This window comes from Durio zibethinus, chromosome 3, assembly GCF_047325235.1.
Source record: "Durio zibethinus cultivar Kanyao isolate XHJ-2024 chromosome 3, ASM4732523v1, whole genome shotgun sequence".
NCBI lineage: Eukaryota > Viridiplantae > Streptophyta > Magnoliopsida > Malvales > Malvaceae > Durio > Durio zibethinus.
Window position 1 is genome coordinate 29,382,590 of NC_143164.1, and position 21,519 is coordinate 29,404,108.

The 21,519-nt window shown below is 28.2% G+C and overlaps 1 protein-coding gene and 1 pseudogene across 1 annotated transcript; one reads left to right on the plus strand and one right to left on the minus strand.

Moving 5' to 3' along the window:
• Positions 1-21,519, plus strand: part of LOC111283730 (putative alkaline/neutral invertase F) — a 135,287-nt pseudogene that overhangs the window by 24,884 nt on the left and 88,884 nt on the right.
• LOC111302490 (agamous-like MADS-box protein AGL61) lies at positions 15,581-16,607 on the minus strand. Its single transcript, XM_089758458.1, has one exon. It carries the CDS (start codon positions 16,353-16,355, stop codon positions 15,843-15,845), a length of 513 nt encoding a protein of 170 aa, XP_089614584.1. The 5' UTR covers positions 16,356-16,607; the 3' UTR covers positions 15,581-15,842.

The window sequence follows — 21,519 nt, forward strand, 5'->3', positions numbered from 1 at the left end:
TGCCATCCAAGACTTGATATTAGAGGGATTTCTCGACTAAAACACCTTGAATATTTTTTATTAAAAGTTTCAATGAATAGTTAAGGCGTATTTTTGATAGACAACGTCTTCAATAATCACGTCATAAAAAATTATATAAGATTAATGAAGGTGTTGTCTACAAGAAATGCCGTTAATATGTAGACAAAAAATTTTTGACTTATGAAATTTATTTTCTTCAAAAACTCATACAATATTAAGCTTATCAAATCATTTGGATCATACAGATGTTTACCATAAGGTTGTTAGTTTGATTCGTCCTTTAGCCTTTTTTTGGGTCTATACACAGATTATTTGTTATTGATTATTCTAGGCATTTTCTTGGCAAAAATGCATTCACCATTGTTCCAGTTGTTGCTGAGGGTCACCCAATTTATGATAACGTAAAAGCTTTCATAAGGCATGTTAATTTGATCTTGTACTTTACTCTGAGCAATTAAGATATGCCTTATTTATTTATTTCCTAAATTCACAAATACATGATATCATCAAATGTTGAGAAGTAATATCCATATTCTTGACTGTTGCTCTGGGGTTATTAGAATGTATGATACTTGTGCAACTTTTATGGGCAATTTTGGTTATTGATGGTCCTTTTATGATAGCTTTTGGGTTTAATCCTCCAAATGAAGGCATAATGCAAAGCACCCCGTAAAAGTGATGATGCTCTTATTAACTCCTGGGTTCTCTTTTGTTACTTGATTTGTATTCATTAGCACTTATTATCTCCCCCTTGAAATTCATTTGACTTCATGAAAGTTAGAGCTCAAGATAGCTATAGAGACAATGTGTGCTTTCAGAGCTTGTGAGCAAAGATAAGAGAGATATCAACATAAAGTTTTCTTTTAAAATTGTTCAATATTATGTGATCAAGAGTTAGATGTATTCTTTTGCTTACATTTTTCCTATCTACTTCTATATTTTTAGAAAAATAGATGTAAATAACAATATGTATTGGAACAAATTATGTATTTAGATATTTAAATATTTATAATATTCAATTTATAAAAATCATTTTTATTTCTTTCAAATTTTTATTTAATTATAGTAGTAAATATTGAGAGAAATATAAAAAAGCAAAATTTTCAATTTTGTGGCATTTTTTGAATACAAACGCCACAAATTATAGAAATTAGTGGCGTTTGTATCTAAAAACTCGCTAATTTGCGTATTTAGCGGTGTTTGTATCCAAAAAAGGGTATTTTTGGACATAAATACACTAATTTCTATAATTTAGCAATGTTTGTTTGCATAAACAGCACTAAATTTAGTGGTGTACACAAATGCCGCTAAGTTAGCAATGTTTTAAGGAAAAATGTTGCTATTTTCTCTAATGCAAATATAGTCAATACTTTAAGTGACATTTTTGACAAACACCATGAATTGTTTAGCAGCATTTATAAACGCTGCTAAAAATAGAAAAAAATGCTACTAAAGATCTATTCTCTTGTAATGTCAATTGTCATTGGCTGATAGTTTTCTAGAAAAATGGTCTAAGTATATAGTAGTCAATTATCATTGAAAAGGAATCAACTGCTCTATAAGAGGTCAAATGTGGAACCTTTCTAAGATTTGAAAGAAGTTAGTTGCTATATGAAGTAGCCAACTACTCACGCATAAAAAAACATTCTGTAAGGTGAAAATAGTGGACAACTTTATAAAAGAATCGACTAGCCTACTTCAAAAAGCATTCTGGAAATTAAAAATACAAAGAAATAGTTGATTGCTTTCTTAATGGAGTCAACTACTTTGCATGAAAATTTACAATATTCAGGAACGTGAAAAATGGTTTTTCTTTGTATGAAAAGTTTGATTATTCAAATGAACACATATGTCTATAATATTTCAAAGAGATATATTTCTAACCAAAAGAAAATGATCTAACCAAAAAGAAGTGATTTTTAATTAGAATATTACAATAAAGAAGTCACAACCTTATGATTCAATCTCTAGAAATAGAGATTGATGTAAGTTCATTTGGACATACAATTCAATTTAGAATTAACTCTGTTTTTTCTCTTAATTTTTTCTCAATTAAAGGTAAGTTTCTTTAACATTGTTTGCTATAAAAATCTTTGTTAAAGACAAGGTATTTCCATTCTTACCCAAGAGTATTTAGTGGTATACTTTACTACTACAAAGTAAGAATAAAAAAGATTCATTATATCTTGAAGGCATTTTGGTTCACCCTTATTGCATACTATAACTAGTTAAGGTGAAATAAGTCTTAGGGAAAGTGGCATATGTAACACTTCTTGAAGTTATTTCATTTGTATTTGAAAGTCCATATTGTTCAACTCCAACTACATAACAAAGAGGTTACAATAAGTTAACAAGTTGTCAAGACGTTTATCAAAAAGTTTTTTTCTTATAAACTTTTACTTTTATATTTTTTTCTAACATAAATATCATCATTTTCCTTCCATAAATTTGAACTTAAGATTTTCAATTTGAAAGTTTAAATTCTAATCCCTTAATATCTCAAATAACATTAAAATGAAAAAAAACAATTTTCATAAATACTAAAATATTTTTTCTTTCTTATCCATTGCCTTTGGTCCCTTTATCTTTCCCTTACTTTATCATATATATATATATATATGTATATATGAAAAAGAATATCCACTTATACTAGTGTAAGAGTTATGCATTTTTTTATCATTGGATCAAAATTAAATTTATAACACTTACACTTAACCATTTTGATCCATTAGTGCAAGTGAATCCCTCCCCTCACTTTTCTCTATAAATATAGAGAAGGATCAGTTTACATCAATATAAAACCTTTTAGTTTTACATATTTTTTAACTATTTATTTCAATAGATCCCAAAAATGGTAGAGATATGTCAAAAGGAGAAAAAGTGAGTTAATCTCATCTATTAAAATACATGGTTAGAAAAATATGTAAAATTAAAAAATTTTACACTAGTGTAAATTGATCAACACTGTTAACATCCTTTACATTGGTGCTACTAGAGTAGACCTGTTCTAAAAATACTGTTAAAAAAAAAAAGCTAAAATAGCGTTTAGCAAACTTAATAAAAAAGTATGGTGAGATATTGAAAAAATTATTTGATAATAATTTTGTATATTTTTAATAAATAAAAAATAAATAGTCAATTTTGTTAAATTAAATCACAAGTTTTTACGTGAAAATAATAAATAAGAGAAAATATATTTTTATTAATTATAATAAAAACAAATGAATTCAATAATAAATGGAAAAAAATCTAAAAAGATATAATCTTCCTTATAATTTTGTAAATTGTGAGAATATAAAAAATATTTAGTAAATATTCTTTTTTAAAATTAATACTTCTTGAAAAGTTTCGATTTATAATTTCATCTAAAAACTCATATTTGCTTTTCACATAAGTTAAAATTTTTAAAATTCATAATTTTTTCCTAAGTTCGGCCAAATGATTTGTTTTTTAAAATTAGGCTTTTTGTTTATAATAAAATACATGAAACTTTTTAAAAAAGTAAAAATAAAATACAAAGATTTAAAAAACAATAAAATTTTGCAAATCTTTTCTATTCATAAATGTAATTCATAGGGTAACTAATCTTTATAATTTTTCTAAAAAAAACAAAAAAAATCTCATTCAATATCTTTAAATTAGCAGTACACATTATAAAAAGATATTAAAGTGGCAAGTCGGTCACATCACCTAAGTTATTTATTGTTATACAAGTTGGGTTATTACTTGGTTAAATTCGTATAAATAAACCCATGCACTCAGCCTTTGTTTATCAACCCCTAAAGACACGTAGAAGTGCTGTACAAATTTTGGTGTCCTTGGCTGACGTTCTGTTTTCTCACTATGGAGAATAATGTATTGATATCAAACACAACAGAGGCGAAAAAAACAAAAAGCAACCGAGGTCATCAGCGAATTGAAATCAAGAAACTGGAAGACAAAAGCAAGCGTCAAGTCACTTTCTCCAAACGTAGAAAAGGGTTGTTCAATAAAGCTAAAGAGCTTTCCACATTGTGCGGAGGCAGAAGTTGGTATCCTCACATTATCAAAATCTGGAAGTGTATACACCAACGATAATGTCGAAGTAGTTCTTGATCGATATCTAGCATTCAAAAATCTACTTGTTTATGGCATTATGTTGCTGATCAGGAATTGAACAAGGCACAGTTCTTACAGTAGTTAATGGGGGAAATTATTATTGGTGTCGCAACTCTGACAATTTCACTCTTGTTGAGCATCGTCATTGAATTTAATCACTGCATAATTAGAGAATGATTAATTGGTGGATTATATATATTAATTACCTCTTTTAGGTGGAAATTTTTTAGAATTAATACTAATGCAAAAGATGACATTTTATCTTTATTTTATTTTTGGCTCTTAGGTTGTACTTTTTGAACAGTTTTACACGATTGGAGAGAATAATTTATCATATTTTTCTAACAATTTCCAATTGGCTATCAGGACTTCAAAAAGGACAATAAGATGAGAAAAATATACTAAAGCATAGATTTTTGAAATCTATGCATAAGCCCACATATAGTCTAAGAAGAAGGTGGACCGTTTTGCCTCGTCACTTGGATTGGATTAATTAGCCACTAATGTAACTAGGAAAAAAAACTTAATTGTTTCATTATGGTTAGTATTTAGATTATTATGGATTTTGATGACAATTTCGATCATAATTTTTTCTTTATATTTTCTTCTTGGGTCATTCAAAAATCATCTCTAATTTTTTTTTTTAACATTGGAGAGGAATACAAACAAAGTATCTTTAAAAAACCCCCTTAATCCATCTGCCTCATCTTTAATGAAGTTGATCATAAAAAGATTAGTTTGGGTCTGGAATGGATCCAGGTCCCTTTCACATGTCTTATTTGTTGTCTAGTGATTAATTTTTCTGTTCCTTATTGTTATTTTAACAATAAAAATTGAAGTTGGACAATAATACAATTTGAAGAGAAAGATGAAGCAAAATAAAATCCAGGCATAGTGGATATATATAGTTTCGAATAGAAGTCAAGATAATAGTGTTATCGATTGGTATTGAACAATATAGTGAAAGTGATGGCAATCTAATAATATTAAAAACCAATGTTTTAATTTTTCAGACAAATATCTAAACATGACACCAAATCGTCTCTTCGATTGAGGATAAATCGAACAGATCAGTAGATACGTCTGAAGTAATTATCTGAAACATTTTATCCTAAGGCATATTTATTTTGTTCCTACAAAATATAAAATATTCAACAAAAAACCACTAGCTAATTGTATAATACCAATTGGAAATTAAATCAATTTGAAATTTCATGTTTGTGGAGTTATCAGTCTAATTTTGCCCCTTTTGGCTTTATTTCAACACAGTATTTTCAATTGGAACTGTTCTTTCTCGTATAATAGTGTTTATATTTCAATCGGAACTGTTTCTTTCTCATATAATAGTGTTTATATAAAGAAGCAATCACCAAGTAAAATTTTTTAATTTTGTTTTTTTAATAATTGATTTCAACAAATTTAATAGACGTGTAAGAATATCAATGGCTATAATACGAGACGAGTATACCATTTCCTATCTTCATCCTCAAATTTTTATATTATACCAATTTTAATATTATTATCTAATAGGTATTTCAAATATACCTTCATCTCCATGCTCGTATATATTGAAAGAGTGTGGGTGATCTTGTAACTGTAACTTTTCTAAAAAAATAAAAACCAAATTCTATATTTTGCTTTTTTTTTTATTTTTAAAATTTTCACATTTATGTAATTTTTTATAAACATATTAATATATATTTTTAAATAGAAATATATTAATTTCAATTTATCTAAAATAAAACTTTATATTATTTAATAAAAATTTATTTACTAAATATAAATATAAGATAAGGATACAGAATATGTACTATATTATCCATCTCTATTCTCGTATTTGATAAAAAATTTAAAATCATATATATTTCCATCTTTATCCCTAAAATTTAATACTCATTATGTTTCCATTAGGGTAAAAAGTCAAGTTTCCTATCAAGAACGCGTAAAATTGATATTTCTAAATGGATGAGAGAGATAAGTCAAAAATAGAAAAAGAGTTTAATATAATATTTTAGATCTATTAAAATCAATCATTAAAAAAATATAAAACTAACAAATTTTACACTGATATAAGTTAATCTCTTTATATATATATAATATATGATCATTCTTACAATTAGAGGTATAAATGATACATCTATTGAGTTAAGCTCAAGCTCGAGTAACTCGATTTATCAATCGAACCAAATTCAAGTATCATAATATTTGATTTAAATAGCTGTGAACCTAATCGAGCTTTTCTATTTAAATATATTTTTTTACTATTTAAGTAAAAATTAAAAATTTATCCTTATATATATAATTCGTTAACAACACTATTCATACTCATTTAATATTCTAACATTCATATGCCCATTTCTATCAATTTCCTTTTCATTCCCATTCTCCCAATCTTTCTCCAAATCCAGGTGTCCCTATCTTTCCTCTTCCAAAGCCTTCTTAGATTCTCAACAACCACCCATTTCCCTTCTTTCTTACTCTTTTGAGCTTTCATCTTTAAAATTTTCTTCCTTTCCCTATCTGGAGTTCGATTCAACAATCTTTACTCTAGCTAACAATGTCCCTTTTAAGCTAATGGCAATAGTAGCTATTCTCCATCAATGACACCTAGTTTAATTTTAGTCGCAATTCTAGGTAAGGTCTCTAAGTTTTTTTTTTTCATTCATTTTGAGTTCATTGGCTTGATTTTTGAAATAGGCCATTAGAAATTGTTGTTCGATTCTATGCTAAAACTTTTCTTAACTACCTTGTTAACTCTTGATTATTTAGATTTAATTTGTTAAGTTTTTTTTATAATTAATTTGTTAAGGGCAGTTGTCTTGATTAGTTAAATTGGGATTTTGCTATCAATCATGTTAATTTGATTTGTAATTTTGGACTAGATATCAAGATTAATCGAGCTTGAGCTTTATCTCGAGTCGAGCTTAAGCTTGAAAAATAAAATTTTGTCAAGTTTAAATCGAGTTTTGACTTTGAAATTTTCAATCGAGCTCGAGCATAGCAGTGTATTAGCTTGACTCGACTCGATTACACCCTTACTTGTAAATGGTTTAAGTAAAGCACAAGTTATGGAAAAACAAGAGAATAATGGATTAATCAACACGCATGCAAAATCTATTTTCAATTCTTTTCGACAAACATACATATGCAAAAAACTGATATGATCTTATTATTATTTTAAATTTTAAAAAGTTATTTTCTTTTTGTTTGTCACATTTTTTTCATAAATCCAATTCCATTCCAACTTTGCAATCATCAAAATTTTCATTAAACTCTTTACCCAATTCAAAACTTTCACTGACATTTCTTTTAATTGAAGTTATCAAAAAGTAAATTTTTATCATTGAAATTAAATTTAATATTTTATCAATATACCACGCGATTGTTAACATTTGGCTGACATTTCATATATGTTTTAAATGTTTGATTCTAATCATAATATTGTTTCATTTTTGTTGTATTTACCATTGTAATCAATTTAAATGATCAAATTATGTTATCAATCTCAGTAATTAAGTAAAAATATAGATTTAGTCTATTTGCAATAATTTCAATATCGACAATACCTTTACTTTTCAAATTTTGGAATTTCAATCGAATCATTAATATTTAATTTTTTTTGTTAAATCCGCTGATGTGGATATTGATCTGTTAACATGACATTAATTTTGATTACATGGCAAATTTCATTGGCTGGTGATTTGGGTTATGATGACATGGATTTTTTTAATTCACATGGCAAAGATGTGAAATTGGGTAGGTAATTTATTACATAATTATGACATAATGGTATTTCCCAAATTCTTATTTATTTTTATCTTTTTTATCTCTTTTTATTCTCTTTTATCTCTCTTTTCACCCTCTAACTTCAAACAAAATCCAAAAATGATAACTTTTTTTCCAGATTTTGACATCAGTCACCTTTTTTGTCACTGTCCACCATCATTACCACCGCTTGTTTGCATCAATTTTCTTTCAAAAACCATCTTTAAACTCATTTGGACCTTATCTTCATTTTTATAAGACTAGATTTCCTTAACATCTATAAATCAATAGGTCTAGATCTAAAGTTGCAAATTCCTCTTTAATAAATCTCTATAATCAAAACAAAATTTTCAAATCTTCTTGGATATTCTCAAAACCAAAAAAACCTAATCTTATCCCCAAAACCTAAAACCCTAATCTCACTGTTTATGTCGAGTTGCCCGATGAGGCTAAAAGCCTAAAATCATAAGGTCAGAGGTCGATTAGAAGTAAAGGTTGACATTTTTTGGGTAATTTTGCTCTAACTCTCAAGTTAGTACTCAATAAGAAAGGGAGAATGAAAGAAATCTTAAAAAGAGAGAGAAATAAATTAAATGTTCATACATAGTGTGAAGGGGCTACTTATACTTGTAAAGTGAAAATGTTAGGCTTGTATGCCTTGAGCTTTGAAAGTCAGGTTTAGAGCTAACATCACTAGGTCGACTTTACCTGACAGGTTGAGGTCTAATCAGGAGATGATAAGTCAAGTTGGCTGAGTTAATGTAGATCCTTAGATTTATGGGATTAAATTAAATAATGTCATCATATTTTATGGGATGTATACAAGGGTTAGGATAGGATAATTTATTTATTTATCAAAATTATCCTTTCTTAAAGTTTATACAATTTAAATTATTAATATAGATTTTATGGGTATATTTAGACTTGTAAGTTTAATCTTATGGATTAAAAATAATCCTCTCCACTGGGGGAATATTGAACCATCTTATGCTAAGAGAATGATTAATCATTCTTACAATCTTATCTCTTTGTTTAGATATAAACCAAATATGATATAAAATGATTATTACAAACCAAATATGATATAAAATGATTATTATCCTATCCTCTCTATTATTTTATGTGTCAAACATGACTGAAGGGATGAAAAAGCTTCTTATATGGAGGATTAAATTTTACAACCCTTGATCCCAATTCTATTCCAAATAAATTTGTAATTATTGTATTGTATGTTTTTGAATTTAGTGAAAGTAGTATATTAAATGCAAAATTCATTACTTAAATAGTAATTTAACTATTAACCTGTGCATATAGACCTAAAAATAATTGATAACAACATTATTTTCTGTAATAAAATCAACCGCATGGCATTTTTGTTGATAACTTGACATAATAATATAAATTTTTGGACAATCTTGCATACCTTAAAACAAAAAAAAAAAAATTTTTCAATAAAATATAAAAAATGTTTTTTTTTTAATTTTTAAAAAGTTATTATTTAATTGCAATAAAATATCTATCTATCTTATAAATAAAAGTTAACTATGTGGTCTCCTTTGTTGACACCTATCTCATGGGATGAAGTTGATATTTTTAAATTCATAAGAGGTGAATTAGGTATGTTAGGACTTTTAAGACTCGATTGTTGGGTTCTCATTCATTTAAACCACTTTAGTCATACTCCAAGCCTAAGTTAATGGTTTTTGTTTGTGATGTATAATTCCTAATATTATATTTAATTTTTTTCATATTAGTATTTTTTGTTAATTTAAAATCAAGGAGCTTAGTAAGTATATTACATAAATAAATAAAAATAAGAACTATAATAATGATAAAAAATTATTGTTAAAAAATCCTCCATTGTTGAAAAAAAATCTATTCATTTGGATTAAAAAAAATTAGAAAATGGTAAATTGAAACATTCATTTGATTGTAAGTTATTTCAATGGAATGACTTGGGATTCATTTTGCTTAAACATGTATATATTTGTAAGTTATATATATTGTTAAAATAAATTTGTAAAAAATATAATATCCAAGTAAACTTTCAATTTAGCTAAAAAAAAAAATCAAATTTATGTTTTTTATTACATTAAATTAAAATCATAACATTAGATTATATAAGTACATATTTAAATACATTAGCAACGAAATATGTACCCATGCTACTATTCTTTTACAAATATATACCACAAAGCAAAAAGATTAGTCCATCTCCAAGTCATCTCCAATATGCAACGTTATCTAAGATGAGGACAAAATTTTAATATTGTTACCAATTGTGCTTAAATTGACTTTTAATTAAAGTTTGTAAGGATTAAATTCATTAAAAATAGGATAAATAGATTAAAGCTGAAAATTAAGATAGTAAAATGACTGAAATCAAACTTTAACTTAATATTTAAAAGAAATGCATTCATTTATGAAGCCACTTGATTTACACCTGTACGATTAAAGGATAACGTCATATCCCATTAAAGAATATTTAAAAATATTAATAAATTAATATTATAAAAGATACATGATAATTTTTAATTCCACTTTCTTTATTTTTACAAAAATAAAACTATTTATAAAGTTTGAAAATTGTATTTATTATGTCCATTTACTTGATCAATCTTAGTCAACATGATCGAACCTTCAAATTGCCTACGAAATGCACACCAAAGTTGCTACATCATCAATGCCTAAAGAAATGGCTCACCGTTCGCCAAGGGAAAGATTTGCCTAACATTTCCACCGATATCCCATCAAGGCAACATATCAAAACTGAACACTTAACCTCCAACTTATCTAGGACTATTAAATATAGCCCGTGCCTGCTTAGGATGATTAAATGTGGCTTATAGTCATCCACGTGAATCCTCCTCAAGCTTTACATATACTTTCCATTAACTGTTAACTATCTCAATTAAATCTCCACCTCTTGTCTCATAATAAGATAAAGATGAGTCCAGGTACATAAGACAATACACATACTCCACATTTAAAAATTTTCCCTCCATTGAAGCTTTCTTAATACACCTCACCATTTTCCTTGCTTTTCCTCATGTATTCCACTAATTTAAGTTAAGAAGTGCTTCTTAAAAACCAACTCTGGTATCCCCTATTGTGCTTTTTAGTTACAGGTTTAAGCTATACAACCTTTAACAACTTCACACAAACTTTCTCTAACTAACACTACGTTTGGATTGAAATGAAGGAAAGAAAAGGAAAAAAAATGAAAATAAAAAAAGTAATGGAAATAGAAAAACCATTTTTTTTGTTTGAATAAACTTTTAATTTAAAGGAAAGAAAAAAGGTAAAAACTCAATAACTTTTGATTTCTCTTGTAATCATAATTTTTTTTAATATCTCAATTTAGGAGAAAAGCTAAGGAAAGGAAAGTTCAAAAAATTTTATTTTTATAAAAAGACTATTATATCTATGTTTTTATTATGACATTAGATTTGATTATATAATTAACACTTTCTACAAAAATAATTTCTTTTTTTGAGTATTTTATGCAATATCACAGTTTATAAATATTTTATGATTTTTTAAATCTTAATAACAAAATAAGCCAAATTATTGTCAGAATAAATTAAAAGATTGAATTAAACACCAAATTAAGAGTAAATAAATAACTAGTTAATATATCTTATCATATTAAACATGCTCAATTTTGTTTAAAAAGATTTATTTATACAAGCTAGGTAGTATAAAGATATATTTGTATATTATATGTTACTTTATAAAAAAATGTTATAATTGAAAAAATATTATAATAAATTATTTCTTTTCCTTTTCACTATTTATCCAAATAATAGTTATCAGAATTTTTTTTCTTTTATTTCTTTTATTAATTTTAACTATCCAAATAGGAATACATATACTATTTTCTTTCCTTTAAATTTTTTTTCCTTTATTTTATTAATATCTATCCAAATATAGCATAAAACATCAAAAATACTATCAACATTATTGATGCCATATATGAAATAATATTCCATATATAAATATCTTTTGAGTTAAAGACTAAACTACATTTACTCCTATTTAAAAATTTGAAATTAAAAATATTTAATTTTTTTATCGTCATAAAATGATATAATATATGATTACAATTTGATATTGTATTTTAAGGATGTTAGTTCAGATTCTTAAATATAAATAAGTAAAATTACATGACAAAAAAGTTATTATCCTAATTACATAACTCAAGGATTAAAAGGGTATAATTAATTTTTTTATTTAATAAGAGATAAGAGATGACAATATATAGTGAAGTTCGAACTTTCTTCTTACATTTAAAATTTTTTTTTGTCATTATATAAAAAAAATTGAAAACCAACTAATTATTAATTAGATGAAATATATGTTGATTAAATTTTTAAATTTATGAATTTAAAATAAATTGAGACATATAACGTTTTTCTAGTGGCATTAAATAAGTAAGAATAGAGAATTAAATGTGAACAAGAGTTATAAAAAAATTAAAAAACTTAACGTAAGCACGCTAAAATTAAATGAAATGTTATTAATTACAAAATTAAATTCAGAGTTACTTTACCTAACCAAAATCAATGTATGGTACAAAAAGAACAAATCCAACATAAACTAATAAAAAAAGTTGGCCACTGAAAAGTCCAGTTCCAGACTTCCAATTGCCAAATCAGACGGTCTTATAGCCATTTCTAAACAGTGTCGTTTACTAGAGCGTGAACATTTCACAAGCACTTTTATCGGCAATTACGGGTAAACTTAACCCATCCCCTTTTTTGTTCTTACATAGGAGTGAGAAAGACATGATTATAGTAAGCCTGTTATCACAATAAGTTTTTGTTTTTATTTTTTTTAAAGTCTTTTTCTTCTCACTCTATAAATATCATATCCCCACGATCTTCTAAATTTTTTTTGCCTCTTCTTCCTCTTATTTTCTCTCTATATCTTTTCGACCATTTTCCGACGAAATCGTCGGTCGTTATTCTCTCTTGGGGTTACCGGAGAATTCACTTTCTTCGACATTTTTGCTTTCTTAAAGGTTTGCCTTTTTATTTATATAAAGCTCTTTCTTTTTTTTTCGATGTCTGGGTGTTTTGATTAATTTGTTTGATGTTTTAGCTTGAGTTTCAGATCTGGGTTTTCTTTTTTTAGCTGGCTTGATTTCTATTATTTCTTTTGTTTTCTTTTTTGTTACACTCTGTTGGTTTTTTCTTGGTATGTATCTTGATCTGTTCTCTTTTTTTTTTATCTTGATTTATTTTTTCTTATAATGCAGTAAATTTTTTAAAAATTTACAAAATAAATAATTTTTTAAAAAACTTGCAAATAAAAAATTACATATATATATAAATATAATGATGATGATTGACGTTAGTTGTTGGAAAATTCCGTCTTATCCTTCAACCATTTTGGTAATGTATGAGTAAAAGTTTTGGTTTTAAATTTATTTTTGTTTTCTTCTCCTTTACAAAAAGGAAAAGGGTTGTTGAATGGATAACAAGGCAAGGCTTTTATTTCATCAGCTTTATAAGTAGTCTTAGCATTTCAGTTCCTATATTAAGCATGCTTATTGCTCTTCTGGGGTTTATGCTTTGTTGTTATACAAAATATTTGGGGCTCTAATTCTTTGTTTTTTTTTTTTTTTTGAACTGTAGATCTCTTCTTCTGAAACTTGAAACTTTTGTTTTTGTCCATTAAAGACAAAGAAATGTATAGGACTAAAGAGGTGGAACATAGAAATGTGAGCTCAACTTGCTCAATCTCCAAAATGGATGATTATGATCTCTCGCACCTCCTTGATAAGCCAAGGCTTAACATAGAGAGGCAAAGATCATTTGATGAGAGGTCAATCAGTGAGCTCCCTATTTGTCTCACAAGAGGGGGTTATGACAATTATGACCACGTACTTCCTCGATGGGAGGTCAGGTTTTGGTACTCCAGCTTCATCAGGTAGAAACTCTTTTGAGTCGCACCTCATGGTGGCTGAAGCATGGGAAGCTCTTAGGAGGTCTTTGGTGTATTTTCGAGGCCAACCAATTGGTACCATTGCCGCGTATGACCATGCATCTGAGGAAGTTTTGAACTATGATCAGGTAAAATTCTCATCTCATAGTATGAAGTAGGACCTTTTTTTGGAGATAATGAAATTATTATTGCATATGTGTAAATTATAAACTATGACATTGACATTTATTATTGATTATGATCATGTGTTGAGCATCAACCTATAATTAATTGGTGATGGATGGAAAGCTTGAACCAGAATAGAAGGACTAGCAAACTCTAAACTTAATTGAATGTGGGCAAACATCATTTAATACTAAATATGGGCTAACATCATTTAATACTAAATACCTTGATCCAAGTTGGAGAACTTTGATTGGGTGAAACTTCAAGCCAAACCTGAACGAATTTTTATATGAATAGAAAATACTGATTGTCAAGGAAAAATGACATGGGGTTAGTTCGACACAGACATGACATCGACATGGCGAATATGTGTCAGATGTCCTTGGACACACCAAACAAAAAAAAAAAATAGACACGACAAGAGAACGGCAAGGACACGGCATGGAAAGTTTTTTTTGCTTAAATTTTTCTCTAAGAAGTGAGAATTGTAAAGTCCATCGAGAAATAAATCAGAAGTATAAAACCAAACAAGTGATAAATTTCATATCTAGATTGAAGCATCACCTTTTAATTTGTTGAAGGTTGAGGAAGATGAAAGATGGAGGAGATGATAATGCCATAAATCGAAGACTGTTAATTTGTTGAAGGTTAAAGAAGATGAAGGATAAAGGAGATGTCAAAGTCATAAAGGGAATATTGGAGAAATATCCGGGGCATAGAGATATTCAATTTCTTCTTTATCTGTTGGTCTTTTTGCTTTCTTTAGTTGTTAGTTATTATAATATGATTTCTTTACTTATTATATTGGGCCATGAATGAAGAATGGACCCATTAAGAAAGGGCTTTTTATTTGGGCAGAAATAATATGGATAATAAAACTTATTTTAGATCATGTTTGTATTGCATATTTTAATATAAGAAATATATAAAATATTTTTTATTACCGTGTGTCCGTGTCCTACCATACTCATATCTTTAGTTTTTTAAAAATTACCGTGTCCATGTGTTATTGTACTGTTTTGCCTGTCCAGTGCTTCGTAGCTGATTGTAAAAAAGAGGTTTGGTAAGTTGTTTTTAATGTTGAAAATCCATTACCATCTGGTCAATTATGGCTCATGATTTGAAATTTTCTGAGACTGCTTTGATCATGTTTGATAATTTGCTCAGGTTTTTGTTCGAAATTTTGTACCCAGTGCTCCGGCTTTTCTGATGAATGGAGAGCCTAAGAACTTTCTCTTGAAAACCCTACATCTTCAAGGGTGGGGGAAAAGAATAGATAGATTCAAGCTAGGCGAAGGTGCAATGCCAGCTAGCTTCAAAGTTCTTCACGAGCCTGTACGTAAATCGGACACAATTATTGCAGATTTTGGAGAGAGTGCCATTGGAAGAGTTGCTCCGGTTGACTCTGGGTTTTGGTGGATCATTCTGCTCCGTTCACATACAAGATCTACTGGGGATTTATCTCTAGCTGAGACACCTGAGTGTCAAAAAGGGATGAGGCTCATACTTACTCTGTGTCTATCGGAAGAATTTGATACATTTCCAGCCCTACTTTGCGCTGATGGGTGCTCTATGATTGATCGAAGAATGGTAAGCTATTCTTCTAGTCTTAATCTTTCTCTCTATTTTGTGCATGTGTGTGTGCTCACCTGCTTCTATACGTAAGTTTCCTTGCTAATCTTATAGTTATTTTAATGTGAGACAAGCAAAGCATTTGAGAAACTTAAAATATCAAACTCTATGAAAATTGGAATTTGGATATAAGATGGATTATTAATGGAAAACATAATGGCCAATAGTAATATATTATTACAGCTTAGTGACAGAATGGAGCAGCATGACCTTCAGAAATCTAGGTCCTTGTTCAATTCCTGATCAGCAACATATTGCCATAAATAAGTAGATTTTTGAATGCTCAGCTCCTCCACTCTAGCCTCTGCGTTTTTTCTCAAGTCATTAAGCGTCATCGCATATTCCAGCAGTTCCACCAGACCCATGTTCTCAATCGACTGATCCAACCAAAACCCACCACTAATATCTTCTTTAACTTCTTTCTGCTTTATCCATGAATAATTACCCTGACCAGATGACTCGGCTAGATATCGATCAAGAACTGCTTCCACATTATCGTTGGTGTATACTCTTCCAGATTTTGATAATGTGAGGATACCAACTTCTACCCCGCACAATGTGGAAAGCTCTTTAGCTTTATTGAACAACCCTCTTCTACGTTTGAAGAAAGTGACTTGACGTTTGCTTTCGTCTTCCAGTTTCTTGATTTCAATTCGTTGACGACCTCGGCTGCTTCTTGTTTTCTTCGCCTCTGTTGCGTTTGACATTAATACATTATCCTCCATGGTGAGAAAACAGAAAATTAGCCAAGGACACCAAAATTTGTACAGCACTTCTATGCGTCTTTAGTGGTTGATAAACAAAGACTGACCGCATGAGTTTATTTATACAGGTTTAACCAAGTAATAACCTAACTTGCATAACAAGAAATAATTTAGCTATGTGACCGACTTGCCACTTTAATTTCCTTTTATAATGAGTACTGCTATTTTAAAGATTAGTTTCCCTATACATTTAAATTTTATGAATAGAAAAGATTTACGAATTTGTATTATTCTTCAAATCTTTATATTTTATTTTTACTCTTTAAAAAAGTTTCATGTATTTTATTACAAACAAAAAGCTTAATTTTTAAAAAAGAAATCATTTGGCTCAACTTATGAAAAAATTATGAATTTTAAAAGTTTTAACTTATGCAGGAAACATATTTGAGCTTTGAGAGGAATGGTAAGCTATTTTTCTAATCTTAATCTTTCTCTTTATTTTGTGCATATGTGTACTCACCTGCTTATATATGTAAGTTTCCTTGCCAATCTTATAGTTATTTTAATGTGAGACATGCAAAGCATTTGAGAAACTTAAAATATCGAACTTTATGAAAATTGGAATTTGGGTATAAGATGGATTATTAATGGAACAAATAATGGCCAATAGTAATTTATTATTACAGCTTTGTGACAGAGAATGAAGCAGTATGACCTTTAAAAATTTCGATCCTCGGTTTTAATTTAGTAGTATGCTGTTTTTACAAACATGATCGGATTTATATTGATGGTTCAACGATGTAATTTATATGTTTGTTTAGACCAACTTACTATTGATTTTATAGCCAATCTCCTAATGGCTTGGGAAGTCATTCAAGCAAATAAATTCAATTTTTTTCATATCATTAATATTATATGAATATTTGTGTGAAATCGTCATAGTTTACCAATAATACATTGTACGCCTCAATTGCTTTTTTGGCCTTGCGTAACTGTACAAGAGTAACGTTATCTGGTACAAATAAAATAGTTCTGGGAGAATCTTATTAGATACAATCTGATTTTAATAATTCTGACTTCTGAGAACCAAATCTTGCTGTACTGAACATAAATGAGTTCTTCGGCTTTGGGCCCATGTCTATTTCTATTAACTTTGTATGAAAAGCTATAAGGTTCCATCTTGAGTTTTTAGCTTAGGATCATCTTGAGCATATGGCCCACCATCTGATGGGACCATAGGTGGCTAATGACAGACAAAGTATGGTCCACTTCAGCTTTTCCTTCTCCACCATAAAGTAGAACCAAATATATCATTACCGTATTGTTGCTAAGAAATTGTAGGATCTAGTTAGTTTGTGTTAGTCTTTTTTACTTTCATGGATATGATACTAATATCCCAAGTAAAAATTGATCGCAAGATCTCAAAAGTGCTGTAATATTCCCATATAATAAAGTTTTGAATGACATTTCATGGCAGATGTGGGATGACGAGTGGAAAAGGAGCTACAGATAAATAATTTTAATAGTTTGTGTAGCATTGTTTGCTAGGCTGTCACATGATAGAATAGACAAGAACAATGTGGCTTAGATGGTGGCGGTGATACAACTTCTGATTCTCGTTAGTTTATTATTCTAAGTCCAATTATATGTTTTAGAAGTGAAACGATTTAAGAAAATGGTTCTTTTGGTTGACCGGATCCATATATTGATTGTAAGTGAAATATTAGTGAAGGTCTTCCTTCGTCCTCATCTGGTTAGTTCTAGGAAATATTTGTTAATAGACTCATTTTTAATGTTTGAGACAAACATGTTCTGTATGTGATTCTATAATGATGACACGACTTATGGGGTATTGTATGTTTTAGCCAAATGGGTTTCTCAGTTTTTGTCCACAAAAAGTGGCTTGTAAGTATTGTTACACTTAAGTCTCTATATATTTTCTGTAGATCCTTACAAATTTCTAACGCGAAATTGAAGGTGTTACATATTCATCAAGGATATGATTCGTATCTGAATTAGGAATCATATCTGCCTATTGATTGTCAATTTAGGCAAGCACTTTTTTATTATTCTATTAATGTGGTTGCATTCATGCTTCCCTATAAATCTTTTTAGCTATCCTTTTCTCCATTTTTTTATTTAAAAATGGATCTTTTTGCATTCTTCAAAATTTTCTTCTTACTTGATGACTTATGCTGATGAAATACTTAAGAAGTTAATTTGCTTTATGCACTTTATACAGACACATCATTTTGTCCGAAAATATTTTTTCGAAATTACGCTTCAATCGTAATTGAAAGATTTTTTAGATTTAATTCCAGAATCAATTGGCATTAAAAATGATGTGGAGAGATTGTCGAAATTTAATTCTATAATCAATTCACATTAAATTGATAAGGAGAGATTTTGGAATTTGATTTTAGAATCAATTTTCATTAAAACGAAAATAAAATAAAATCAAAGATTTAAGGGAAATTGATTGAGTATGAATTCCTATATAAATCTGTGATCAAAGCAAATGGGGATAGAGAGAATAAGAGATTATGTAGAAACTCTTGAGAGAAAAGGGAAAATTTTGTTTTGTAACTAAGAGGTTTTAGGTTCTGGATTTGATTTGTTTCAATTTTCTAGAATTGAGATTTGGTGTTTTTGAGTTTGAATTTCTATAAGCTTCTGTATTTTAGGGATTCTTGGTTTTAGCTTTCTAGATAATTTGTTGGGTTTTTGAAAATTCTCTATCAGCTTTTGAGATTTATTTGTTAATTTTTGAAAATTAGTTAGAGAGAAGACAGAAGAATAATCATTTTAGAAAGAGAGGCATACTCAAATACTTTTGAAGAAAAGCTTAAAATTTGAGGCATCTAAATCTGTGTGTTTTACCATGACCCGATCGTAGGTATTTTCTTCCTATTTTCACTCCATTTTCTGTTTTGACTTTATTTTTCTTATTTTATTTAAGTTATTTTTTTATTTTTATTTACTCTTATTATTTCTTATTTTAAATTGAAAAAAATACATTACTTATTGTTGTGATTTTTTGTTTATGAGTTTCATTTTACTTATTTACAAAAAAAGTAAAAATAAAAAATCTTTTCAAATAAATTCATGAATCATTCCAAACTATTGGAGAATTTTTATGGATTTGAATTTTACAAAATCCAGCAAACTATTGAGAAATTTCATAAAATCAGTTTAAAAAAAATAAAAAATATTTTCATCCTCCAAGCGATTGAAGGATTACTTTTTAAATTAAGTCTTACCAAACTATTAGGAGACTTAATAAGATTGACAAAATTTTTACAAATCTTTTTACAATAAAATCTCACCAAACTATTGAGAGATCTGTCTCAAAATAAGTCCTACTAAACTATTAGGAGATTTTACTAATTTTTTTTGAATAAAAGTACATTAATAAATTTGACGACGAAGCCTTTTCAAAGTGGGACGGTAGTCTTCATGAATACTCATGAGGTAAGAGAATTATCTTAAATTGCTACTAAACTATTGGAATAATTGTAAGATATATTTTTAATATTAAATTATCTAGTAAATCATAAATATGATCAAGGCTTGGATAATCTAAAATCCAACTGGTACAATTTTTTAGATGGGCGCTGTGGGAGTGCTATAACCTTCCCCACATTTAACCATACTCTCAACCTAAACTCTGGTTTCCTAGATCAAAATCTACTATTTAGAGATACCTAACACTACAGCAAAATGGCATATTAGCAGTAGTTTTGTAGTGGCCTTTCACTTACAAATGTCGCTAGCTTCCGTGTTTTTATAAAACTTCAAGTGTTTATTATCCAAACGCCATTAAATATTCAAATAACGGTGTTGTTACTTATAAATGCCATCTAAGACTTGATATTAGAGGCGTTTCTCGACTAAAACACTTTGAATATTTTTTATTAAAAGTTTCAATGAATAGTTAAGGCGTATTTTTTATAGACAACGCCTTCAATAATCACGTCATAAAAAATTATATAAGATTAATGAAGGTGTTGTTTACAAGAAACGTCTTTAATATGTAGACAAAAAATTTTTGACTTATGAAATTTATTTTCTTCAAAAATTCATTCAATATTAAGCTTATCAAATCCTTTGGATCGTACAGATGTTTACTATAAGGTTGTTAGTTCGATTCGTCCTTTAGCCTTTTTTTGGGTCTAGGCACAGATTATTTGTTATTGATTATTCTAGGCATTTTCTTGGCAAAAATGCATTCACCATTGTTCCAATTGTTGCTGAGGGTCGCCCAATTTATGATAACATAAAAGCTTTCATAAGGCATGTTAATTTGATCTTGTACTTTACTCTGAGCAATTAAGATATGCCTTATTTATTTATTTCCTAAATTCACAAATACATGATATCATCAAATGTTGAGAAGTAATATCCATATTCTTGACTCTTGCTCTGGGGTTACTAGAATGTATGATACTTGTGCAACTTTTATGGGCAAATTTGGTTATTGATGGTCCTTTTATGATAGTTTTTGGGTTTAATCCTCCAAATGAAGGCATAATACAAAGCACCCCGTAAAAGTGATGATGCTCTTATTAACTCATGGGTTCTCTTTTGTTACTTGATTTGTATTCATTAGCACTTATTATCTCCCCTTTGAAATTCATTTGACTTCATGAAAGTTAGAGCTGAAGATAGCTATAGAGACAATGTGTGCTTTCAGAGCTTGTGAGCAAAGATAAGAGAGATATCAAGATAAAGTTTTCTTTTAAAATTGTTCAATATTATGTGATCAAGAGTTTGACGTATTCTTTTGCTTACATTTTTCCTATCTACTTCTATATTTTTAGAAAAATTGATGTAAATAACAATATGTATTGGAACAAATTATGTATTTAGATATTTAAATATTTATAATATTCAATTTATAAATATCATTTTTATTTCTTTCAAATTTTTATTTAATTATAGTAGTAAATATTGAGAGAAATATACAAAAGCAAAATTTTCAATTTTGTGGCATTTTTTGAATACAAACGCCACAAATTATAGAAATTAGTGGCGTTTGTATCTAAAAACTCGCTAATTTGTGTATTTAGCGGTGTTTGTATCCAAAAAAGGGCATTTTTGGACATAAATACACTAATTTCTATAATTTCGCAGTGTTTGTCTGCATACAGCACTAAATTTAGTGGTGTACACAAATGCCGCTAAG